General features: G+C 39.4%; 1 protein-coding gene across 2 annotated transcripts; it reads left to right on the top strand.

Moving 5' to 3' along the window:
- Positions 1 to 27,382, top strand: rrbp1a (ribosome binding protein 1a). Of its 2 annotated transcripts, XM_061910547.1 has the most exons (26): positions 3 to 242; positions 6,369 to 7,387; positions 10,348 to 10,502; positions 10,591 to 10,713; positions 11,387 to 11,539; positions 11,637 to 11,755; positions 11,861 to 12,014; positions 12,731 to 12,869; positions 13,656 to 13,837; positions 13,904 to 13,938; positions 17,143 to 17,218; positions 17,352 to 17,389; positions 17,469 to 17,550; positions 17,633 to 17,667; positions 17,748 to 17,814; positions 17,891 to 17,980; positions 18,063 to 18,152; positions 19,142 to 19,231; positions 19,303 to 19,395; positions 19,481 to 19,531; positions 19,677 to 19,757; positions 19,829 to 19,912; positions 21,803 to 21,880; positions 23,629 to 23,727; positions 26,664 to 26,807; positions 26,872 to 27,382. In XM_061910547.1, exons 2-26 carry the CDS (start codon positions 6,388 to 6,390, stop codon positions 26,908 to 26,910), a joined length of 3,297 nt encoding a protein of 1,098 aa, XP_061766531.1. In that variant the 5' UTR covers positions 3 to 242; positions 6,369 to 6,387; the 3' UTR covers positions 26,911 to 27,382. The 2 variants fall into 2 exon arrangements, with proteins under 2 accessions (XP_061766533.1, XP_061766531.1); XM_061910549.1 differs by lacking the exon at positions 21,803 to 21,880 and having other exon boundaries at positions 1 to 242.
- Positions 27,383 to 27,710: the final 328 nt, after the last annotated feature.

The raw sequence follows: 27,710 nt of genomic DNA, 5'->3' as shown, positions 1-27,710 counted from the left end.
CCAGGATTAACGCGAGGTATCTGGGGCACGGGGCCAGCACGTCTAGCCAGCTCGAAGTGCCACGACTTCACAGTAGTCCAGCGATTGCCCAGCGGAGTTAGGGGGAGACATCTGGGGGAAAAGCAACCAAGCTAGACCGCTGCAAATACCCAACCAAAGCGGTGACCATCTTCACCTGAAAGCTATCTTCCATCACCCACTTTTCTTTCATCCAAGCAGACAACATTCTCATCCTTAGCGAGGTAAGCGAGAATAGGAATTTCCAGTACGTCCATAAACTAGCCAGCGACAACTAGCTTGTCAAGCTATATTCTGATAACCCTAAAGCTGCTTATCAGTGCACAAAAAGCTACTTCAATTTCGTTGTATTCATTTTTTTGGGGGGGAGGTGATTTTTTTTCCCTCCCCATTCGCTGTCTGTTTCGTCCACACTTTTCTGTTGACACGTCATTGTAAGAAAGTTCAAGACGCTAGCCAAGTTCATTGATTCACTGCGTTAGCCGCCGTGCTAGTCAGAAAATTAGTGATTAAAACGTTCTAAGCCTTGTATTATTTTCTCAAATACACAAAATTGCTGATTTTGATTTTTTTTTAAATACGCTTGCTCTTATTGGCCTCAGTTTGTGCCGTAGTTTTAGTCGGCGAATTAAAGTCTCCTACGAATACCGACATTTAATTATTATGCGGAAGTGGAGTTTATGTTGAAATTTGGATCATACATTGTCGTGGGAAAACTTCATGCCCTGCAGCTGTGCAACGTACACGTATCGACTTGACTCCGCACATGCACATTTGACCCGAATCTGCTTAAATTTGTCAATTTACCTTTCATTTTTATTCAACGTTAACGTCAATTCATTCTTGCATAAATGTTGAGTTTATTCGGTGTGTTGGATTCAAGTACTGCTGGGAAAAAAGAACCTCTGTAAAAGGTGCACTCATCAGTAGTGAGCGTGTGCAGATGTCCTGATGTGTGACGTGACAAAATGGGAGGTTGTATAATTTCGTCCTTTTGACCAGTTTGCAGAGCCTTTAAATGCACATGGACGTTGTTAAGAAACGCTGCATTTCTTCCATATGGTTGGCAAAAAGGGGGGAAATAATCCATATCCACATTTAAAATGAATTCAAATTAATCTGACCTATAAATGCTCATTCATTCAGGTATATATAGGGGATAGTTGGCAGTTGTGTATACCAACATAAGTGTTTACCATCTTTCATAGTGTATGAAAGTTTATTCAAGAGTCAATTGCAAATGAAAATAAATCCTAAACAAGTTACGTAATAGAAGAGGTGGATTCTGAGCCAGTTTTTTAAGTAGCCTCAAGACAAGCGTTTTTGAAAGTGCAGAACAGCGACATCCTAAGGCAACGGATAATAGTGCCCCTTTTTCTATCTTTAAACCAGCTGTTCTCAAACCTTTTTTTTTTTTTTACCACTTCAGAATACACTTGGCAGTCCAAGTACCAGATTAATGAACAACATTAAAATACAGTTGCGTAGTAAGCCCAAGCATTCATTAAAAACAACATAGGGGGTTTATTTTATTAAGTATATGTATTATTTTGTGTCCGCTTATTCCCTTTTGGGATCGCTGGGGGCCTGGCGCCTATATCAGCTACAATCGGGCGGAAGGCGGTGTATACCCTGGACAACATTCACACTCACATTCACAGACTAGGGCCAATTTAGTGTTGTCAATCAACCTATCCCCAGGTGCATGTCTTTGGAAGTGGGAGGAAGCCGGAGTATCCGTAGGGAACCCACGCATTCACGGGGAGAACATGCAAACTCCACACAGAAAGATCCCAGGACTGCAGGACCTTCGTATTGTGAGGCAGACGCACCGTCCACCGTCCACTGTAACATTACATCTAATTAACAGTGACACTGTGTATGAATCCATCCATCCATTTTCTACCGCTTATTCCCTTTCGGGGTCGCGGGGGGCGCTGGCGCCTATCTCAGCTACAATCGGGCGGAAGGCGGGGTACACCCTGGACAAGTCGCCACCTCATCGCAGGGCCAACACAGATAGACAGACAACATTCACACTCACATTCACACACTAGGGCCAATTTAGTGTTGCCAATCAACCTATCCCCAGGTGCATGTCTTTGGAAGTGGGAGGAAGCCGGAGTACCCGGAGGGAACCCACGCATTCACGGGGAGAACATGCAAACCCCACACAGAAAGATCCCGAGCCTGGATTTGAACCCAGGACTGCAGGAACTTCGTATTGTGAGGCAGACAAATAAAACACTGTACTGGTACTTTAAAGGCCTACTGAAACCCACTACTACCATCCACGCAGTCTGATAGTTTATATATCAATGATGAAATATTAACATTGCAACACATGCCAATACGGCCGGTTTAGTTTACCAAATTGCAATTTTAAATTTCCTGTGAAGTGTCCTGTTGAAAACGTCGCGGAATGATGACGCGAATGATTACGCGTGACGTCACCGGTTATAGCGGACATGTTCTTCCAGCACCGATCACGGCTAAAAGTCGTCTGCTTTAATCGCATAATTACACAGTATTCTGGACATCTGTGTTGCTGAATCTTTTGCTTTTTTTTCAATTAACAATGGAGAAGTCAAAGAAGAAAGATGTAGGTGGGAAGCGGTGTATTGCAGCTGCCTTTAGCAACACAAACACAGCCGGTGTTTCCTTGTTTACATTCCCGAAGGTGATGCTTTAGTATGGAACAGAGCGGTCAAGCTAACATGGTTCCCGACCACATGTCAACCGTCAGATTTCGGTGAGAAAATTGTGGTAATAAGTCGGCTTGCGTCCTCTTGCAACTGCAGACTCTCTTACCTCCTCCCACCGGAGACACTGGCTGTCACCACAACCGTGGCCACACCCCTCCGACTTTCAGGTACCATATAATCTCACTAGGACGGCGTGGCGCAATGGACGAGGGTCCCTGGTTCAATCCCCATCTAGTACCAACCTCGTCACGTCCGTTGTGTCCTTGAGCAAGACACTTCACCCTTGCTCCTGATGGGTGCTGGTTAGCGCCTTGCATGGCAGCTCCCTCCTTCAGTGTGTGAATGGGTAAATGTGGAAGTAGTGTCAAAGCGCTTTGATTACCTTGAAGGTAGAAAAGCGCTATACAAGTACAACCCATTTATCATTTAAAACAGTGGTCCCCAACCACCGGGGGCCGTTGCCCGATTGGTACCGGGCCGCAGAATAATTTTTTATTAAAATAAATAAAATTGGAAAAAAATAAATAATTATATATATATTTTTTTTATTAAATCAACATAAAAACACAATATACACTTACAATTAGTGCACCAACCACAAAAACCTCCCTTTTTCATGATAAAAACATCCCTTTTTCATGACAAAATAAAAAATAAAAAAAAAAGGACACCCCCCGGGCTGCGGGATAAATTATTAAGCGTATACGCGGATACAAAAAGGTTGGGGACCACTGATTTAAAACACTAGTAACACAATAAGCAAATAAGGGATTTTCCAGAATCATCCTAGTAAATGTGTCTAATAACATATGAATCGCTCCAACTGCCCTCGCCTTTCTTTTTTCTAGTCCTTCACTCTCACTCTTCTCATCCACTAATCTTTCATCCTCGCTCAAATTAATGGGGATATTATCGCTTTCTCTGTCCGAATAGCTCTCGCTGCTGGTGGCTATGATTGTAAACAATGTGAGGATGTGAGGAGCTCCACAACCCGTGACGTCATGTGCACATCGTCTACGACTTCCGGTACAGGGAAGGCGTTTTTATTAGCGAACAAAAGTTGCGACATTTATCTTCGATGTTCTCTACTAAATCCTTTCATCAAAATATGGCAATATCGCAAAATGATCAAGTATGACACATAGAATGGACCTGCTATTCCCGTTTGAATAAGAAAATCTCATTTCAGTAGGCCTTTAATCAAGTGTTTCTTTATCGTACCACTAGATGAAGCCTGGTACCACAATCTGAGAATCTGTGCTTTAAGCACATCTTATTAAGAGGGAGTAAATAGACATGTCAAAGATTACTGGACCTTTACATTTAAAGGGGAACTGCACTTTTTGGGAAATTTTGCCTATCTTGTACAATCATTATGAAGGGCATGATGATGTAAGTAATTATTTTATGTTTTGCATTCTAAATATTAAATAAATACGATCAAAAGTCAGCTTACAATACAGCCTACGGGAACTGTGCAATTCCGCCTATAAAGTTCTTAAAAAAAACACCCAGAAACCTACATTGAGGTTTTATTCACATGATGTGATTATATTTGTAATGTAGTAACAGGCACATTTATAATAAAATTCAATATTAACGTATTTTCAGTATTTAAGCATACGCAGCACATTAATTTAAATCACGCATCACATTTGCTTTTTTTCCCCTTTAATCACTGATTACTACTCACTGCAGACTTCAAAAAAGCCAACAAAAATAATAAAGCATCACTTACTGGGCAATGTCTGCTGTCATTAAGATGCTGACTGCTAGGATGTTCATATATTTCCATTCAAATGAGGAATGTTTCATAATCCTTGCAAAGGGACAGGGAGTCCTGGGGGACCAAGCGTCTTTGTGTCGTTTTCGCCTAAATGGCTGTCAAAGTGTAACAACTTGTTAAAATACGCCCTCAGACTTCTTCTGTCCAGGAAGATGCATATTAATGATCTACAATAAACAGGGGGCAAGGAAGCGAGACCTCAAAACATAGGGACACACGGTAGTGATCACGGCTTTGCTATAGATACTGTAGTTTGTCTGCATTAGCGCTTATAATAACAGTATCACTAATACTTCATTAATGGTCAATTCACTATATGTAAATGTAGTATTGTTTGCGGTTTCTGAATGGTTATTAATTGGATTTTATTGGTGAAATAGAGGACCTCACATTGGCTTTCCTGTAAGCAGACTTTTATTTACATTTATTTACAAGTTAGAATGCTTTTTTTTTTTTTTAAATCCATCCCTTGTCATGTCTTTAATAATGATTGTGAATGTGAGGCATAATTCCAAAAAGTGAAGTTCCCCTTTAATTTTACAGTATTATTTTTAGTTAAAACAATTTTCCCAAATGTGTTAACCTGAGCTTCAAAGTGGAAGAGGGGTTAGTGCATCTGCCTTACAATACGAAGGTTCTGAGTAGTCAGGGTTCAATCGCGGGCTCAGGATCTTTCTGTGTGGAGTTTGCATGTCCTCCCCGTGAATGCGTGGGTTCCCTCCGGGTACTCCGGCTTCCTCCCACTTCCAAAGACATGCACCTGGGGATAAGTTGATTGGCAACACTAAAATTGGCCCTAGTGTGTGAATGTGAGTGTGAATATTGTCTATCTGTGTTGGCCCTGCGATGAGGTGGCGACTTGTCCAGGGTGTACCCCGCCTTCCGCCCGATTGTAGCTGACATAGGCACCATCGCCCCCCGTGACCCCAAAGGGAATAAGCGGTAGTAAATGGATGGATGGATGGATGTTAAATTAAGCATGAGTTTATTTTAACAATGGTTTCCAACTAGTAGAGAGTGAGCTGATTTTAAGTAGCTCACCTGGGGGTCAAAGAACATTTCCTTGAACCCTAAGTATTTGTCGTTCAATTCAAACATTTTGAATGACACATGACCACAAATTATCATCAATACAAATGGAGAGTGGAGCTCCTCTTCCTAAATAAATTAGTTTTTTTGTTGCTAGTCATATAAGTACTGTACAACACAAAAAGCCTCTCTGTTGGTCAAAGTAACTCAAATTTAAAAAAGCAATACACAAGAAGGAAATGCATGCTAAAATAAAAAGTGAGTTAACAAAATGTTTTAACTCAGAGATTTGAAAAGCAACATGTTGTTCATGCTCTGACAAAACCACTGCAAAATCGGTAATAAAATCTGTCATAACTGGGCGATTGGCATTATATTCAATGGTAATTTCTATTTAGGTTGTGTTGAATCGGCCAAGAGTATGTAGTTTTATTACTCCCAATAAAGTAATAGTAGTATATAAATAGAAAAGTTGACTTTTAAAACAGCTACAACAGGGTTTGTTTTGAAAATAAATATTGAAAGTATTTAATTCACATGTTTTTTTTGTAATATAAATATAAAAAATACGTCTTAAAATAAGGATTTCTGTTATTCACTGTTAAAACTTGACTTCAGAGGACAGCCATAACTGCGATATTGTTCTCAATTAAAACAAGTTTGACACCCCTGGTTTAGACTACAGTATCAAAATCAGGCATTGTTCAGGGCATGTAATGAGTGCGTCTTATATATCCAGGTTTTCACCACTCGCTATGGGTTTTGGTCATCCTGTACCACAATTTTTTGTGTTTCCATTACATGTTAAAATGTCTTTCCTTCTTTTTAAGTGAACAAAAACATCGAACAATGGATATCTACGACCCTCAGACTCTCGGGATAATGGTTTTTGGCGGATTCATGGTGATCTCTGTAATTGGGATTGCTCTTGTCTCCACCTTCTCCATGAAGGAGACCTCTTATGAAGAGGTACTGGCTAAACAACGTAAGGAGTTAGGTAAGATACAGTCATCTCGTGTGGACAAAAAGAAAAAGGATAAAACGGCTGACAAAAAGAACCGTGCAAAGAAGAAGGATGAAAAACCCAATGGAATGATCCCAGAATCAGAAAAAACAGATGAGATTAGTGAAGCTGATCTAGTCCCTGAACCTGTTGCTGCCCCAATTGTCGCCGCTACTCCTGTTCCTGCCACCGAATCTATCCCAGCTACTGAGGTGAAACCAACTGCAACCCCTGCACCCACAGACCCACAGCCCAAAGCTGCGGAACCAACCCCAACTCTTGCTGAGCCCTCACCTGCACCTTCATCTAAAGACAAAAAAAAGAAGAAGTCTAGTCCACTTGCTGCAGCCCCTGCACCGGTCAAACTCTCAGCAGCTCCTGCTCCAGTCCAGACCAAGAAATCTGACCCAACCAAAGCAGTTGCCCCATCTTCTGCATCTGCTCCAGCCCCTGTTGCAGCTAAATCTACTTCAAACAAATCTGCTTCCTCCACTTCAAAGTCTTCCCCTCTTTCAACCAAGTCTGCACCTGCATCGGCTAATTCTGTTCCTGCCCCGGCCAAGTCAGCGCCTGCCCCGGTCAAGTCATCCCTTCCCTCAGCGAAGCCCGCCCCTCCCTCTGCGAAGACCCCCTCAGTCCCATCCAAGTCTTCTGCGGTCACAGCCAAGGCCTCAGTAGCACCAACCAAGTCTTCAGGACCTACCAAGTCTGCCCCGCTACTAGAAGCTGTCACTAAAGAGGTTCCCGTCATGGCTGTGCCCCCCGTGGGATTGCAGCAGACCACTGCCCCTGCACCAAAAACCCAGGAGCCCAAGAAGAAAGCCTCCAAGAAAAAGTCAGAGACTGGTAAGTGTATTATTATAAGCATATGAATTTATCCGATTTTATTTCTCTTATTGTGAAGAATTATTTCCAAACATAATTTTCCAAAATGTTTTTGCGAAGCAAAGCAAAATTTAAGTCACTCGTAAGCAGTGTCTTGTCTTGTCTACTTTAAAATAGCTCTCATTTACTGTAACATAGCTCTAGGTTTATGACTTGTGAGCAGGTATTTTGGACTATGGACCGTTTTGCCACAGTTCTATTGAAATGATGGAAATGTTCTCTCCAGTTTTTTCAATTTTATCAGACCACACACCTTGGCATATACTTGATTTTATGTTGGTTGAAAATGAGAAGTAAAATTTTTTTTTAAATTGTGAATCTTTGGGTACTACTTGATTCAATTTGTTTCCATTCTTGATTCTAAATCTAACGATTCAAATATATACTTTTTTAATAACATTGGACGCCAGTTTTAGGATTAACTACAAACCCCGTTTTCATATGAGTTGGGAATTTGTTTTAGATGTAAATAAAAACGGAATGCAATGATTTGCAAATCATTTTCAACCCATATTCAGTTGAATATGCTACAAAGACAACATATTTGATGTTCAAACTGATAAACATTTATTTTTTTGCAAAATATCAATAACTTTAGAATTTGATGCCAGCAACACGTGACAAAGAAGTGGGGAAAGGTGGCAATAAATACTGATAAAGTTGAAGAATGCTCATCAAACACTTATTCAGAACATCCCACAGGTGTGCAGGCTCATTGGGAACAGGTGGGTGCCATGTTTGGGGATTGAGTGCATTTAATTGAATATGGGTTGAAAATGATTGACAAATCATTGTATTCCGTTTATATTTACATCTAACACATTTTCCCAACTCATATGGAAACGGGGTTTGTACATTTTTCTATAAAAAAAGAGAAACAACTTTGATCAATTTCTATATTACTTGAAAGAAAACTGTTTTTGTTTAATAACATGTTTCTTAAACATTTAATAAAGTCATATACATATAAAGCAACAATAGAAGTATCCAACACTTCTCTTTTCTAAAGTAAATCTGTACAGCAGACAAGGGCCTCTACATCAACAATATGACTTGCCTGAGTGGCTGAATAGGACAGATTGAGAAAAAAACCAAATTTTTTTTTTTTTTTTTAATCAAGAATTGTTACAAATAAGAATAGCAATTCATCTGCAAATTAATTTGACACTTTACCCTTATATATATATATATATATATATACATATTGCTCTAAGGCGCAGTTGTATTTTGATTGTTGGTTGGTACAGTAGAAAAATGATTCATATGGCCCCATTCATCATGGTTTACCTGACACATGAAACGTGACATGTACAATATCCACTTTAGCCGCCAGACAGCAATAAATGTACAATATCTTAAAATGTGTTTTGTGGCAATTCCAACTTTGACCACTGCATCGGTTGCTGTGTGGAATGGCTCTTTCAATCATTTTCAGCAGACCGCATTGCAAATTAATTAACCCCCCAGCTTCTTCTCACTTGAGATCCACCCAGGAATGGAGCCAAAAGAATCCCTTCCTGACCGTATACTGTTTTAATGTGATAAATCACATATTTTCCATCACTGGGGATAGGTTGATTGGCAACACTAAATTGGCCCTAGTGTGTGAGTGTGAATGTTGTCCATCTTTGTTGGCCCTGTGATGGGGTGTCGACTTGTACCCCGCCTTCCGCCCAAAATGCAGCTGAGATAGGCTCCAGCGACCCCATAAGGGACAAGCGGTAGAACATGGATGAATGGGTTAGTTTAATAGAGGGATTACGGAAAACCTACACTTTTTCCTACAAAAATTTGCAAAGAGTCGGGTAAAGTCCATTTGCAATAGGGACAATAGGGAAGTGATGAACCACATCTGACAGAACCTAGTCAAGTCAGTCATCTTTATTGTCAATTTTCTTTTCTGTCTCAATCTTGTGAGCCAAATGGGAAAAATAAATTAAAATTAACATTCAGATATACAAAACCTACGTGATAAAGTACAAACATGTGCACTTTGCAAGAATGTATGCATTTTGAAAAAAGAAACACAAGCACCATGTGCTACTAACAAAAATAAACAGGGGGAACAACAAATGAGCAAGATGGCACTGTGGTTCAACAAACGTCCAACACTGCCACCTACTGAAGTGTATTGGAGCTGGATAGCTCAGCATATTCATGTTAAAGTCAATAAAATACGTCAGATGAAGCTTTCAAAAGGAATGGCTTCACTGTAAGTAAAATAAAACTATTTTTCTTAAATCTTTTCACGTTTTAGAAAAAAAACATTATGTACACTTTTTATATCCATTCTATATGTTCGATGTTTCCCTCTTACACACATGTAAGAGGGATGCGTACTATGGCTCTGAGTTGTTTTTTTCCCTTGGCCTCAGTCTGCACCCCCTCTCCAGGGCCCAGGCTAAGACCGATTTTTTTAATTTTATTTTAATCTTCTATTTTTTTTTCTCCCATTCCCCCCTTGTTTACCTGTATCTCATCTTTTTTGTAAGGGGCGCTGGAAGCCGGCAGACCCGTCAGCGATCCTGTTCTGTCTCCCTGTAATGTTTGTCTGATCTTGAATGGGATTGTGCTGAAAATTTTTATTTTCCTAAAGGAACTCTCCTGACGGAATAAATAAAGTACTATCTAATCTAATCTAATATTACAGATGCATTGGACTCATGTATGTTACACTCACATTTATCAGAAATAAGACTCTGTTAGAGCAGTGCTGGGTCTTTCTGGCACGTGGGCAGGCAGAGCCTGTCTAAACATGGTTGCCCTGTTTTGCCTGCTAGAAAAGTTTTTTAAGGGCCCTGAGGAGTCAGTGAGGGTGCGGTTCTTATATCCTCAGGCTTATTTTTGCCTGGTGCCACAGACTTACTGGATGTAATTTATTTTCAAAGCTTAACTTTTTGTTCTGTCCTTCTCCTGTACAGTGGCAGCAGTGAATCCATCCGAGGCACCACTGCACCTGCCCTACAAAGTTTTAGTGTCCACTGTCAGCAGCATGGTGTTTAGTGAGGCAGAAGCCCACAGGCTCATTGAGATGCTGTCTGAGAAAGCTGGCATCATACAGGATACTTGGCACAAGGTATGGAACTAGATTTGGTCTACTGGATGCTTGGTTGCCTAATGAAGAGGGACACTTAAGCATTACTGTGCTCCATGTGCATTTGCAGGCCACTCAGAAAGGAGACCCGGTGGCCATGTTGAAGAAACAACTAGAGGAGAAAGAGAAACAGCTGGCGGCCGAACAAGAGGACTCTTCTGCAGCAAAGAACCGTGTGAGAGATCTCACAAAGGTATGAGGGTCATCTTTTCCTCAGGGTCCAAATTCTGTATGGGTTTGGTTGGTCCAGTTGCACCTACAACAGTACCACTAATCACATCAAATATTACAAGCTGTGTGTAAAGTTAAAAAAGGTTCTAGCAGAATGGTTGTGAAAATAAACAAACACAACATTTAAAAATGCATTCTGTAAAGTACAAAACAAATTCATTTGTCAAAGCAGTGAGTGTTACAGTATTTTGTGTATACAGTATATACACATATTTGCTTGTCTGTTTTGTCCTCTAGGTGGTAGTAGAGGAATGGTAATAATTTGTCCTTGATGATGCTCACCTTAGTTTTGCTGAGCATAACATCAAGTTGTGAGAGGGGACAACAATGTGTATGTACGCTTCATGTGATTCTCCCTACGAAGTCTGCTAAACGAACTTTCAGATATTAAGTGCACATAGTACACATCTTGCACACAAATAATTTATGGAATATCTGCATATTTGGGTCCTGGAAATCGTAGGCTTGTGCCGTTTTGCTATAGTGTATAATGCATACTCAATTGACACGCAACATCATTTGTAGCTGGGCAAAATGATCAGGATTGAGGCGCCATAACCCTGATGGAGACGATCCGTAAATACAAAGCATTTTTGCTCATTTAAAAAGTTGTAATTCATTTTGTCTGCTTTTAGGAGCTTTCGGCTGAGAAGTCCAAGGTGGCTAGTGTGGAGACAAGGCTGAGTTCCCAGCTAAGCAAGAGGGAGCAGGAAATGATTGCTCTGCAAGCTCGCATGCAGGCCAGCTACCAGGACCATGTAGCCCAAACACAGAAGCTCAATGCAAAAGTTAGTCTTTCAACATAATAGTGTGATTTACCAGTGTAGAGTCAACATTTGTGCATCGACTCAAGATTACAAACAAAACTTCAATGCTGTCTGCTAGATTCTCGGCCTGCAGGACCAACTTGAAAAGGGCCCCAATGCCCAGCTGGCCCGTCTCCAGCAGGAGAACTCTATTCTCCGGGACGCCCTCAACCAAGCCACTAGTCAGGCTGAGAGCAAGTAAGTGCACATTAAGTACAGTGTTTACAGTCAACCCGGAGTTCCAAACTTTTGAACAAACATGTGTTGTGAAATGGCCTTTCTCACACTTGGTTCTGTCCCCAGACAAAATGCAGAGCTAGCCAAACTGCATCAGGAATGTGGAAAACTAACCAAGGAGCTTGGAGAGAAGAGTGAAATTCTGCACACTAATGAACACATGAAGAAAAGCTTGGAGGCTAAAGTCGCTGCCACTGAGAAGCAACTCTCCGCTTTACAGGTTCGGCCTTTATCATAGTTATTTTTTTAAGGCATTTCCAAAATGTTTGTTTTCTAAATTGCAACAAGCCTAGACTTTTTCCTCCTGTCATCTGACTGGGTAATGTTACAGCAAGTTTAATTGCGCTGGAAGCAAAGATCTCAGGCTGGGCTGGAATGCACACATACACAAATGATAAAGCTAGTAAGAAACCGTGTCTCAGCAGCAGCTGGAATGTGTGCGTGTCTGAGCATCTCTCAGCTCAAGCTCACTATATCTCTCTACCTATAAGAGCGCTAACACAACACAATGGCAGTGCGAGGCCATGTTGAACTGTGCATCCTGTTCTGTCATTCAATTAGTCACCTACTTTAGAAATGTTGCCAGTTTCTGTTTATGTGAAGCATGTTAGTCTGCTTTCACCAGCAGTCAGGTGTTTAGTTTCGGTAATTATTAACTCCACCCCTTGTACACATTTTAGGTCTTTAAAAAAGGCTATTATGCAATAAATTTATAATTTTAGTCAGCACTTAGTATGTTGGCATACTAATACATGTCCATTTATGGGTCGTGTCACGTTTTTTATTTTGTATTTCAGCAATTATGCAATTCAACAAAGTGGTAGGCACAGGGAAAGTCTCCTAATTAGGTGCTTGAGTCTGAATCCAGGAAGGACACATTGAATATATATTGCCTTCTGCTGTTGCAACATTTTAAATTGTTTGTATTATTGGCAGGCCAGTCATGCAGAGAGCGAGCAAGTGTTGCAGAGGAAACTAGAGGAGGTGTGTGAGGAGATGAGAACAACACAGACTCTAAACGTCAACCTGCAAGATTCTTTGAAAAAAGCCCAGCAGGACAGCAGCACACTCTCAGGTTGGATTGGAAATCGAATGAATGGAGAATGAACAGTGCGGTTGTTGTAGTTTTTATTTGTTTGTCATGTCATATTTTATCATGTTGTAGCCACTTTATTTACTCAACAACAATGAGTACTCGTTGTCTACAGTGGTTAAATCTGGAGGCTACATTAGCGTTATTTGATCAAGTGGATGGCATATCTATGCGAGCGGAAGCCACCATTCGACAAATTATGGTTACCGTATTTTTCGGAGTATAAGTCGCACCTGACGAAAATGCATAATAAAGAAGGAAAAAAAACATAAGTCGCACTGGAGTATAGGTCGCATTTTTTGGGAAAGTTTATTTGATAATACCTAACACCAAGAATAGACATTTGAAAGGCAATTTAAAATAAGTAAAGAATAGTGAACAACAGGCTCAATAAGTGTATGTTATATGTTGTATATATATATAAATAACCAACTGAGAAGGTGCCTGGTATGTTAACGTAACATATTATGGTAAGAGTCATTCAAATAACTATAACATATACAACATGCTATACGTTTACCAGACAATCTGTCACTCCTAATTGCTAATTTCCCATGAAATCTTGTACGTCTTTTCTCTTACGTGAATGAGCTAAAGGATATTATTTGACATTTTACGGTAATGTGTTAATTTCACACATCAGTCGTTCCTGAGTGGAAGTCGCACACCCGGGCAAACTATGAAAAAAAACTATGACTTAGAGTCCGAAAAATACGGTAATTATGTTTTTGGAAGCTGTTTATTGATGAGACTACTTTCCCCATGCAGAATTTCAGGTACAAATTGGCCACCTGGAGACGGAGGTCAAGGAGCGCTCTGCTCAGGTGGACGCTCTCAATGCTCAGCTGCAGGAATCACAAGTTGAGAAACAACAGCTAGTGCAGCAGTTGACATCCATCAACTCGTTACTGGAGGCCAGTCAGAATAAACAAGAGCAGGATCATGACCAGGTGAGAGTCTAATTTATTTACTATGACTCCATTCATTTATTTTCATTATTTTTTTTTAATCCACAGGCAAATGCTATAGAACTACAACAGTTAAAGCTCAGGTACATGTTTGTTTCCTATTTTATAATTGGTCTTGACATATTCAGTGCAGTGATTCCCAAACTGTGGTACAGCTACCACTAGTGATACGCAGGCTCCATCTAGTGGTATGCCAAAGACTTACTTGATTAAAGTACAGTGTTTTATTTTTCTATTTTCAAACACAATGTTACTGTTAAAACTGTGTAATGTTACAGTGGCCAAAAATTTGGAATATATTATTAAATAAATTAATACTCCCTTACTTGCGATGAAAAGGTAGCAGTGCTGCTGCAGACTGCTGCTGTTGTACACCTAATTCGCTGTCACTTAGTAAAAGCTTGACAGTTGACACCTCGGCTAGTTTTGATAAAACTGTTTTCTTCTTGCCTTCTTTTCTTCTGGGCTTTATGAATTAAACTCTCAAAGTAAGTGTTTCGGAACGTATCCAAAGTAACATGGAATAGTTCACAGCAGGGGGAGCTGTTGAAACAATCATGATTGAATGAGCAAATTAAGAAAAAAATAAATGTGTTTTAAATACAATACTTCCTATATAAATCATATTCATGAGACGTTGGACAGCCCCAAGGAACTGCCTGTGTTTGCCTAATGGTAAGTTTGCCCGTGACTACAGTCTTTCACAAATAATTACTCACCTGCTCTAAACACTTTTAATACTGTATTGACATTTTATTGTTAATTTAAAAGTAAACTTCCCTTATAAGAGTGCAGTTTGTGTTTCATTATACATTCATTTGTATTTACTTAGTTTTTTTATTTATAGATTTTGCAATTTGGTGCCCCTTCTAGCAGATTGCACCCTAAGCAGCTGCCTGTGCTAAATATATATATATTTTATATTAAGCAGAAATAGTGCATTAATTAAAAAAAACTCATCACGTTAGCTTTTTTTTCCCCCAACATCAACTTCCTGAATGTTTCAAACCACACACCGCTTGTCCATTGCTTTACTCATATTGAGCTAGCAAAACTAATAATAATGGATTAGATTTATATAGAGCTATACACTAGACCAGGGGTCACCAACCTTTTTGAAAGCTAGAGCTACTTCTTGGGTACTGATTAATGCGAAGGGCTACCAGTTTGATACACATTTAAATAAATTGCCAATTTGCTCAATTTACCTTTAATAAATAAATCTATATATATATATATAAAAAAAATATGGGTATTTCTGTCTGTCATACCGTGGTACATTTTTTTCCTTTTACAGAAGGTTTTTTGTAGAGAATAAATGATGAAAAAAACACTTAATTGAACGATTTAAAAGAGGAGAAAAACACGAAAAAAATTAAAATTAATTTTTGAAGCATAGTTTATCTTCAATTTCGACTCTTTAAAATTCAAAATTCAACCGAAAAAAATGAAAAGAAAAACTAGCTAATTCGAATCTTTTTGAAAAAATTAATAAAAGAATTTATGGAACATTATTAGTAATTTTTCCTGATTATGATTAATTTTAGAATTTTGATGACATGTTTTAGAATATATAACAAATTGGACCAAGCTATATTCCTAACAAAGATTAGTCATTATTTCTTCTAGATTTTCCAGAACAAAATTTTTTTAAGAAATTCAAAAGACTTTGAAATAAGATTTAAATATGATTCTACAGATTTTCTAGATTTTCCAGAATAATTTTTTTGAATTTTAATCATAAATTTGAAGAAATATTTCACAAATATTCTTCTTTGAAAAAACAGAAGCTAAAATGAAGAATTAAATTGAAATGTATTTATTATTCTTTACAATAAAAAAAAAAAATTACTTGAACACTGATTTAAATTGTCAGGAAAGAAGAGGAAGGAATTTAAAAGGTAAAAACGTATATGTGTTTAAAAATCCTAAAATCATTTTTAAGGTTGTATTTTTTCTGTAAAATTGTCTTTTTGAAAGTTATAAGAAGCAAAGTAAAAAAAAATAATGAATTTTTTTAAACAAGTGACGACCAAGTCAATATTTTCTTAGTTTTTCAAATTTTATTTGAGTTTTGTCTCTCTTAGAATTAACAATGTCGAGCAAAGCAAGACCAGCTTGCTAGTAAATTAATAACATTTTAAAAAATAGAGGCAGCTCACTGGTAAGTGCTGCTGTTTGATCTATTTTTAGAACAGGCCAGCGGGCGACTCATCTGGTCCTTACGGGCGACTTATCTGGTCCTTACGGGCAACCTGGTGCCCTCGGGCACCGTGTCGGCGACCCCTGCACTAGACTTTAAAATCGCGCACAGAGAAGTGAGAACCCATCATACATTCACTCCACACTCCCACCTGGTAAGCGACGTTTTGTAGCCACAGCTGCCCTGGGGTAGACTGACGGAAGCATGGCTGCCAGTTTGCACCTACGGCCCCACCGACCACCACCCATTCATACACACACTGGGAACAAAGGTGAAATGTCTTGCCCAAGGACACATCAGCAGTGACTTGTATGGCAAAAGCAGGGATCGAACCCTCAATTTGCTGGCACGGTCGCTCTATTCACCGCACCACGTCCCATACTACAAAAATCTTGTAAAAAAGCTATAGAAAAAAAACATCCTGCACTGAGCACAGTAGCCAAATACAGCACTGTATTGCTGACTGAAGAAGCCCTGGAGGGAGATCTAACTGCCAAAAATGGCTGCTAGGCACAAAGTACGTGGATGAAATGTTTGTACATTGTGACAAGTTTCGTATACCGCAGGATATTTTTGTATTCAGTTTGTGATTCGTAAATTGAAAGTTTCATACAAGGAGTTGTTTGTTAATCGAAGTTCCGCTGTTTTTCGTATTAAAATATTCTAGAGTGGAATAGTCTGGATTAAGATACACTTTTGCAAGATATATTAGATTAGAGCAAAAGATAATATTACTTCAAAATTACCCCAAAAAATGTTCTAAATATTTGTCATTAATATATCTAACACAACTTCTTAGGTCGTTTGCTACTGTCTTGTGTCCTTATCAAGCAAAACACAAGTCAAGGAATGCAAATGACCAATTTATGATCAAGTCTTTGTTTTAGAATATTAGATCAATAATTTTAAGTGTGTACTTAATCATGCGAATATTAATCTTAATATTGAATTTAGGAGTCGGAACCATTTATTTCTCGGGGCTGAAATGTATTTTGAAAAAAGGACATACTTATCACCGTAACCATGTTTTATAAAACTTTGGTGAGTCTTTTCCCCAAATACTAACTCTATATGCCATGTGCAGTCTTCAGGAGAGGGACAGCCAGTTGAACACGCTCCACGACGAGCTGAAGCAATTGCTAATGAAAAAGGAGGCTGCTGTAAGTGTTTCGGATATACTGTGATTTTTTTTTTATCAATAATGTACCTTTGGTGGTTCGAGGAACAGTTTCTATTTATTTATCAAAACCATTAAATTATGAATGGCCCAGCTAATTACAAACTGTTATTCAGGAGAACACGATTTCTGAGTTGGAGCAGCGGAATAAGAGGTAAGTTTCGTCTGGACTTGTGCTTGCTTCACCTTTTTAATATGTGCTGATTGTTTAGACATGATCTCGATCTCTTTAGTGAGGATTCCAGCCTTATCGCCTCGCTTCAAGACGAACTTAGAAACCTCAAGGAAGAGACAGCACAACTTAAGAATACAGCAGTAAGCTCACGTCATTACTGTACCTTCTCCGCTGGACAGGAAATAATCACATTGGCTTTTGTGCATGCTCTTTCTGTTTCAGCAATCAAATGGCTCCATAGAGCAAATAAAGAGCAGGTGATTTAGTTCAGCATAAAAAGCTAAGTCACACGTTAATCGGTCAGGAATTTTGATTTGAATGTTTTTGTTTGTTGCAGTCTGACAGAGAAGGAGGTCCTTGTTGTGTCACTACAAGAGCAGCTGAGGGAAGCTAAGCAAAATGAAGTGAATATGACGGGAACACCTTGCAGTAGAACACTTGGCATTCTATCTCCCTGCTGATTGTGTTTTTTATTTGTAGGCTGTTACAGCCCAGCTGGCATCTTTTCAAAGTGAAACCAAAGAATCTCTGCAAAAACTCTTCCCACTTGTACCCTTAGAGACCGAACAGGTAGATGAAGCTGATGCCACAAGAGCAGTTTCAATTCTGGTTATGTATGTATTTATTTATTTATATTTTTCTGTCCGTGTAGCCAAATTGGTTACAAGCCTTTACGCAGAAAGCGCAAGAGGTTCTCAGCCACCAGCAGAGCCAACAATCTCATTCAAGTCAAACATCACCAGTAAGCTGCAATCTTGTGAAGTTTCCATTACCATAGACCAGGGGTCGGCAACTTGTACTATTAAAAGAGCCATTTTTTCCCCTTTTTCTACTTAAGAAAGATGCTCTGGAGTTTGCATAGGCAACTGATTTTGATTATTTTATGTTTTACTAATGGATGTAAGTCAAGATGACAAGCAGATATTAAGTATTTATTTTTGATAACCCTCAAATGTGGGCAGCACGGTGGGAGAGGGGTTAGTGCGTCTGCCTCACAATTAGAATGTGCTGAGTAGTCCCGGGCTCAGGATCTTGCTTTGTGGAGTTTGCATGTTCTCCACGTGACTGCGTGGGTTCCCTCCAGGTACTCCAGCTTCCTCCCACTTCCAAAGACATGCACCTGGGGATAGGTTGATTGGCAACACTAAATTGGCCCTAGTGTGTGAATGTTGTCTATTTGTGTTGGTCCTGCGATGAGGTGGCGACTTGTCCAGGGTGTACCCAACCTTCCGCCCGATTGTAACTGAGATAGGCACGAGCGCCCCCCCGCCACCCCAAATGGAATAAGTGGTAGCAAATGGATGGAAGGAACCCTCAAATGTTTCATGATCAAATAGTGTAGAACATATGCAGTTGCATTCAGTAAATTTTTCTGTAAAAATTGTACTGTATGCAAAAATGCACACTAGAAAGTGTTGATGTGGCATGAAATAACGGGCCAAATTGATTTACGTGGTGGTAAATGGCGGGCCACATTGAATGATTTTTGACAGGAAGTGATGGGCCACATTGAATGACATGACTACACGTGGCGGGGCCACATGAAATGACATTGACACCTGTGCTTTACACATCCAAAGCCTGACAAACCGTCGAAATTGATGAAATTATTTTTCACAAATGCACTCGTTATTGAAAAAAATGTGTCGGTGAAAAATACATCAGAGCCGCGGTTTGTCGACCCCTGCCATCGACTATATTTGATTAATTTGATGTTATGAATTTTTTCAGGAGTTGCTTGAAAAGATGAAGGAGGCTGAGGAGACCCGCAGCTCCCTGCAAGCTGAATGTGAACAGTACAGGACGGTTTTGGCTGAAACGGTAGAAGAATGATTATATTTTGTGATTAAAGGGTGGAACTTTTTGGTCTCAACTCAGCTACTTTTCTTCAGGAAGGAATGCTGAAACATCTGCAAAAGAGTGTAGAGGAGGAGGAGCTGGTGTGGAAGTCAAAGATGGCGAGCTCAGAGGAGCAGCTGAGAGCAGTAAGCAAAGTTATCTGTAATCTCCTTAGTTTCCCTGGGACCCGGACTGATACTCTTTACTGTATCATTACTTCCATGCGACCAGGCTTTGGAAAAGGTCCAGATGATGGAGTCAGAAAAAGAAAGTATAGAGCAGGTTAGAACTACCCCCCCCCCCCCCCCCCCCCCACACACACACACACACACACACGCACACATACACCCCCACACACACACACTTTTACAGTACATATAATGTTTATCTGATCATCGTTGAGAGGAAAACCACTTGTCTCTTGCAGCTGAAAGAGCAGATGCTGCTTCTGGAAGCACAGCTGGAGAAGCAGTCAGACAACCATTGCATCGCCGAGGAGATGGAACAGGTAGATTTTCTAAAAAAGATGTTTGCAGAACCTTCATACATTTAACCATGTGATGTATCCTGTGTGTTCAGTTAAAGCTGCAGCTGTCAGTGAGTCAGAGCCAGCTGGGCTTGGCCCAGAAGGAGGCCCAGGCACACAAGGAGGAGCTTTTAAAGGTGATTTGTTGTACTTCTGCAAATTCCAGCACATTTGTGTTTCATGTAGGATGTGTTCACACTCATGGTTTGGTTCTCTGGTTTGAATTAAAGCAGAAAATTATAAATGGTATGTTTTGCATTAAACTTTAACATTAAATTGGCCAAGTAAAAAGGGAAGTTGCAACCTTATTGGGCAGCTTGTTTGATGTATATTTTCAACACAAACTAAACTACAAAAACTTATGTGAAACTATCACGTTAGCTGTAATTCATTGATTACAGTCGTTCTGTTATTTTAATCACAGTTGACACGCTTGACTAAGAGCACCAACATTATCACAATGTGGCACAAATATAATGTGAAACCATGGCAAAAAAAAACCTAATTCTGTCACAAAACTGAGGTTAGCAGCTTAAAATATTGTGATTTTTTTTTATATAACAAATATTGTAAAATATTCATAATAAACATATACAAACCATCAACACACTTCTGATACTTCCAAGTTCTACTGATGTATTGTTTTTAGGGTAGACAAAGTTTTTAAAAAAAATTCACACTTAACGTGCAACCATCTATTACACAAGTTTTGGATAAATGGCTTCAATTCCGAGTTTGTTTTAAACTAACCAATATTAATATTTCTCACACATTTAAGAATCAATACAGCGATATATTATGTGTACGTTATATTTTAAAAACAATATGTGGATATATTACATGTCCAATGTACATTATATTTATAATCGGAGCCTCACATGAAGGAGAATGTTGTTTTATTCCCCCATGTGTGTCAGAAGGCGCATGCCTGCCTCGTCTGTCATTGTTTTAATTTCTGCCGAAATTAAAACAAAGCTTGTGATTCAATAATTTCATGTTCTTATCATTGAATGTTTAAAAAAGAGACAATGTTGCACATTTTTGTACAAGTACAAAACATAAGTATGTCAGGAAAGCCAATCAAAACCAAACTCTGATCTGTTTTGCAAAGTTTAACATGTAATTGTGACCAATATAAACAAATATATGTTCTCTTAAACCACTTGTTTTATATATGCTAGCACTGATTGATGGCTCTGTTTTATTTATGTTATATGATCTGAAGCAGAGAAAAGAGCTAAAATTTCAACATTCTATACTTACTGCTCAGAAAAGTGTTTTTTGTTGTGTAAACTTCAGCATTTTATAAGGAGCTGACTGTTTTATTTTAGTAAAAACAGACTGCTTCTTTTCAAGTCTGTAAATTACCTTAGGGGGATTTTTTTTTTTTAAATACCCATCTTAATATTAATGCAATTTAAATGAAAATACTTCAAGTTAAGGGCTTTTTATTGGCATTTTTTAGGTTACATTAAAAAAGAGATTAATTAGAGCAGCGACTGTCAACTTGTGGTAAGCTCACCAATAGTGGTATGCAGGCTCCATCTTGTGATATGCCAAAGAATCACTTCAAAAAATATTTAAACAAAGTGTTACTGTTCAAACTGTGTGTGATGTTAAAGTAGGAGTAAATATTAAATGTACTTGTTTAATAAAAGCTCTGCCTCGTTTTAATGAATACTTATGCTACTGTATTTTAATGTTGGTCATTATGGTAGTACTTGGAGAGCAAAGTGTTCTTTGAGATAGGAATTGGTGAAAAAAGTTTGTGAACCACTGAATATTCTAATATTAGAATATTTAATTACAAATCATATTTTTTTTTAAAAGCACTGAATTTTTACCAACTTAGATCTCACAAAAAAAAAAATGTACCAGTGAACCAGAGTTCTAACCAAACCCGTCCAGTGTGAACACCCCCTTCTAGACGTTCCTCATTAATGCGGACAAGAAACTCGCTGGAGTCCCGGTGGCGTTTGCGGCTGCAAATGATGTATTCAGTGACGAGCAACGGCTTCCTATTTCAGGTCAAAGAGCAACCGAGCCCAATCACCATGAGTGGTCAGCGAGAACAGAATGGCCCCACTGAGGCTCACCCCAGTCAGGTCAGGGTGCGAGAGTCACAGGGCAGCCTTGTGGCACCAGGCACTGTACTGTGTACTGGACATTCATTCACATTCATACTCTCCCTTCTTCTTCCAGCTCTACTTTTTCTTCAGTCGAGTAGCAAAAAATAATATTTTTGAACAAGGATGCACATCCAGATCATGGCCGTAACTACCATTGAGGACACCGAGGTCATGTCCTTTGTAATGTTTTTAGAAGAAGATAATATAACTGACAGCAAATATACTTTGTGTGGGACATTTTGTGCGCTGTACATCACAATGTGATAGATCTTCCTATTGCAATATACGATCTTTGATCATGCACAGCTAAACCCGATACAACTCCAGACAAAATTGTTACACAATTAAGTCCACTTTTACTTAAAACATCATCTGATCTGAAATGTGCCATCAACATACATACTCAGTGGCATATACCTACTCAGTGGCCTAGTGGTTAGTTTCTGCCCTGAGATCGGTAGGTCGTGAGTTCAAATCAAAGACCAAAGACCATAAAAATGGGACCCATTACCTCCCTGCTTGGCACTCAGCATTATGGGTTGGAATTGGTGGTTAAATCACCATAAATGATTCATGCACCATTGCTGCCCACTGCTCCACTCACCTCCCAAGGGGTGATCAAGGGTGATGGGTCAAATGCAGAGAATAATTTCCCCACATGTACTATGTGTGTGACAATCATTGGTACTTTAACTTTTTTTTTTTTTTAACATAATGTTAACATGAAATCATGCTTTAGTCTCTAATGTTGGTGTTACCTGAATGTGGTTTGCTGTTTGTATAATACTGTCATGTCAGTCAGGTGCCGCCCCGCCCTACACGCAGAACACGCCTTGTGCGTAGAGCTTCGCTATCCGTGTAAGATCGGGTGGGGGCGTGTTGTGTGAAGAAGCGCGTGTCAAATGTAAATTATTTAATGACAAGGTGCTTCATATGAAATTTTACCCCAAATGTGTTCCCAGACACGTCACCCACTGTCACTGATTAAAATATTAAGGTACATACATTACTTCCGGTAGCCCTTGTGGCGCCCCTTACAAGGACATGTACTTCAAAGCAGGAGGTCGGGAGTTCCCATATTTAGGTTTTAATGATGTTGAAACTGTTTAACACACTTCAGCATATTAATTAAAAAAGTGGATTGTTCATTGTGCTGCTCAAGGTAATATTATTTTTAAGGGTACTGGAAAAACCCGTGATTTCAGCCTTTCTGAGCTCCTCTTGGACCAACATTTTTTGGACCTCGGTATTTGTCAAATCCTGGTTACGGCCCTGATCCAGATGACTCACTAACTAAGTATTGTTTTCAGTCTGCCTAGTAGATGTGCGACACAGTAGTTCTTGACACTAACCATATGAGCTCACAACTAACCACAGCTCCTTCTCAACCCTCCTTTTCGTTTTCGCATGCTATCGCTTCCCCGTCCTCTCCTTTGTGAAATGACTGCGAACATCATCTGCGCTGTTTTAACATGAGCCTCTCGCTCAAAGGCAGAACTAACCGGTCGAGCAGCTTTGGTGTGCGGACGTGTGTTGCTGGTTCAGAACAAGAATGTTTGCTGACTAACACACAGATGCCTGTATTGTAGGTGTCTTTATTTATAGTCGCTTTGTGTGTTACCAGATTCTGTCAGAGTTAAACCAGAAGCAACAAAAAAATTGACTCCAGTAGCTGCAGCGACAACATGCGCTAACTTAACATCTGTTGTGGCGATTCCTTGCAGGCCCAGGCGACTATCACAGAACTTCAGGCTCAGCTAGATCTACTTAAGGTTTCTGCAGAGTCGCCAGAGGGCAACACAGAAGATGTTGTCCAGCTCAAGGTGTGGTCATAATCTCAAATATATCATCCAAACAATGTAATAGTCTTTAGAACATTTAGTATTGTTGATCTCACAGTCCCATACATCCCAACAATTAACCCTCGGCACACAAAGGCTGACTTTTTTGTTCTTCATTTTGTTTTACATTTAGTTACTCCATTTATACATGATTTGTCTTTAGAGTCAAAAGTCAATGTCCATTCCTTTCACAGGTGTACGATACACTGGCAGTTTATCCGACAATACCCCAAAAGCCAGAAAGGACGTAAAGGTCTGTCCTTTTTCAAAGAGGGCATAAAAACATTTTGGTTCATAATCGTTTTAAAGTTAAAGTACTAATGATAGTCACACACACACACACACACACACACACACACACACTGGGTGTGGTGAAATTAACCTCTGCATTTGACCCATCGCCTTGGAGGTGAGGGGAGCAGTGAGAAGCAGATACCGGTACTTTCTTTGCTCATATACATCAATCAACTTAAGGCCTAAACAAAAATACCAAATATGTAATGTTTTTATTTGATTTTGACATCCTCAAATGTCAAAATTTTAATTAGTATACATTAGCAGCACAGTGGACAGGGGTTAGTGCATCTGCCTTTCAATACGAAGGTCCTGAGTAGTCCTGACTTCAATTCCGAGCTCAGGATTTTTCTGTGTGGAGTTTGCATGTCCTCCCCGTGACTGCGTGGGTTCTCTCCGGGTACTCCGGCTTCCTCCCACCTCCAAAGACATGCACCTGGGGATAGGCTGATTGGCAACACTGATTTGGCCCTAGTGTGTGAATGTGAGTGTGACTGTTGTCTATGTTGGCCCTGCGACTTGTCCAGGGTGTACCCCACCTTCTGCCCGCATGCAGCTGAGATGGGCTCCAGCAACCCCAAAACGGACAAGCGGTAGAAAATGGATGGATGGATAGCACAACATAAGTTATTTTATGAATTTAAACCTGTGATCTGATCAAAAGACATTAAAAAGGATCAAAACTAAAAATATATCTGTTAGAAAATGTATTAGGTTTATTGAGAAATTTCAGCAAAAAAGTATGAATTCAAAAGGTTTTACGCCCTTGGAAAACTTAAGGAACTTTATGTCCTGTTTGACTTTGTTCACACCTGTCTCTAGGCTATCATGCATTGTAGCCCTGCACTTGTCCAACATTTATAGATAAGGTGTATCGCAAAAAACGCAACAGTAAGGAGTAGAGGAGGACACAAACGTTAGCAACACGAGCATAGCTTTGTGAGCTACATTGCCATCATTACCAAAGCCAGATTTGAACAGCAACATCATGCCAGGTTAACTTGTTTGTGGAAGAATAACAAAATAATCCAAAACAGTTGCTATGTCTGGAAATGACTGCCAGATATAGTTGGTACGCAATTATAAATGTGTAGCAAAGCCTGTTTTTCATTCCCCCCTCAAAGTGTTGATTGTATGTTGTCCATAGTGAAGTGTCATACATACAAGGGGAACCTCAAATTACAAACCACAGACCAAATAAAAATGTTTTGTCTTCCTGTGCAAATGTTTCATTTCAAGGCTTGTGTGCCTTGCAGAGCAGCCGTTTTGTTCTCGGCAGCACATCCATTTTGGGCGGGCTTATCACTACTCATTCAGCCAGCAGAGCAGTGTTGTTAGCTCCTGTGCTAATTGCTACTTATTGTGCTTTTTTTTTTAAATGTTTTTTGCCTTTTTTTATAGTTTTGCTAGCTCAATATGAGTCCAAAGAAAGCAATGGACAAGCAATGTGTGACTTGAAACATAAAGGGAGCATCCACAGCGTTGTCGACACTGCCCTCACCCCCTTCGCTCCTGTTTTATTTGTTTTTTTTCTCTAATCATTGTAGCAACCTGGCCAAGTCAGAGATTTGTGATTTCAAAGCGACTGCACCACAGTACTAGTGACAGCGTGTATGCATGTCGGCAGAGCGGCTGCAAATGACCGTTTAGCTAGTTGTTGTTTTGACTTTATTAAATAAGAAGTGGTTTCGTTTGTTTGATATACTGCCGTGCAGTGGTTCTCAAATGGGGGTACGCGTACCCCTGGGGGTTCTTGAAGGTATGCCAAGGGGTACGTGAGGTTTTTTTTTTTTAATATTCTAAAAATAGCAACAATTCAAAAATCCTTTATAAATATATTTATTGAATAATACTTAAACAAAATGTGAATGTAAGTTCATAAACTGTGAAAAAGAAATGCAACAATGCAATATTCAGTGTTGACAGCTAGATTTTTTGTGGACATGTTCCATAACTATTGATGTCAAAGATTTCTTCTTTTGTGAAGAAATGTTTAGAATTAAGTTCATAAATCCAGATGGATCTCTATTACAATCCCCAAAGAGGGCACATCAAGTTGATGATTGTGTTGAAATCTTTATTTATAATTGAATCACTTGTTTATTTTTCAACAACTTTTTTTGTTATTTTTATATATTTTTTGATAAATAGTTCAAGAAAGACCACTACAAATGAGCAATATTTTGCACTGTTATACAATTTAATAAATCAGAAACTGATGACATAGTGCTGTATTTTACTTTTTTATCTCTTTTTATTTTTCAACCAAAAATGCTTTGCTCTGATTAGGGGGTACTTGAATTAAAAAAATGTTCACAGGGGGTACATCACTGAAAAAAGGTCGAGAACCACTGCTGTAGTGTACAGTCTTTATATTGTGTTCAAAGTGTAAAGACCTTTACCAAAATATGGATGTTGCTAAAACCGGAACTCTTTTTGTTTTTCATTTACATTGTATTTTATTGAGAAATGTGCTAGTTCCAAAACACGTTCAAGAACCAATTGTGTGCTTAGCTGCGACTGACTGATCGATCCGAGGGATAGGCTCCAGCTCACCCACGACCCTGAACCGACTACGCGTTTAGAAAATTAATGATATACGTTTCCCTTTTTTATGTCTTCAGGAGCGGTTGGAGAAAGAGAAGAAGTTGTCCAAAGATCTTGGCCAGGCCGCCACCAAACTCCAGCAACTTCTCAAAGCGACTCAGGAGCAGCTGACCAAAGAGAGGGAGACGGTGAAAACACTACAGGAGCACCAGGATGACAAGGTAGCACACGTTTGTACACAGCAAGACTACGCTCCATTTGCCTCACCTGATCTTATCTGTTAAGGGAGAGCTTGTGGGCTTGAAGGAGGGAACGTCCGTCTGACAGGAAGTTTACCACGTCTGGACACCAAAACCAAATATGCCTTACAGTTATCATAGTTATGCATTCCAAAACTTTTATTTCTTTCTTGTACTGTAGTTAATTGCATTTGTTTTGCAACGCTAATAATCAAATGTTGGATATGAACATTTCATGGTAAGATTAGAGGAGGTAATCCTGCTGCAATCTTGACTGAAACCCGCATTCCATCAACAATTCTGGCTATGTCAGATGATGTTTATGCCCCCCTTCGCCTTATAACCCAAACATTTCCTCATGGTTCAGTGTTAAAAGGGAAACCGATTGTACGTCAAACGTACATCAACTTGTGCAATTACTTTGTATGTTTTTTTAATGTGGTTGATTGATGGGAACACTTTACAGTGACACTACAAGGCCTTTGGGCTTCCCTCCATAGCGGGACAGCAGCTCGCATTCGAGTTTGTATGAATGAATAAACTACAGTGTAACTACATTACAAGTCTGGCTCTTTTCTTCTGACACCTCAAACAAAAATGCCATACACAGAAAGCCACACCTGATATTCCCTAGCTCCAATTCAGAAAGCACCTAAAAGTGTTTATTTAGAATTATACTTATTGAAAACAAGATATTCCTCACATTAAGTGGATAAGAAACTGTGCTACAGAGTTGGAACAGGAAGTGAATATGTGCAAGTAACTGCTATGAAGCAGAAAGGTGTAGGATTAAATAAGCTTTGCTTCTTCTTACTCATTTTCAGATACACTATATGACCAAAGGTATTTGGCCACTTGCCTTGACTCACATATGTTCTTGAAGTG

This window comes from Nerophis ophidion, linkage group LG09 (assembly GCF_033978795.1).
Source record: "Nerophis ophidion isolate RoL-2023_Sa linkage group LG09, RoL_Noph_v1.0, whole genome shotgun sequence".
NCBI classification, from domain to species: Eukaryota; Metazoa; Chordata; class Actinopteri; order Syngnathiformes; family Syngnathidae; genus Nerophis; species Nerophis ophidion.
The sequence above is the reverse complement of the archived record's forward strand: the minus strand, read 5'-3'. Positions and strand labels throughout refer to the sequence as shown.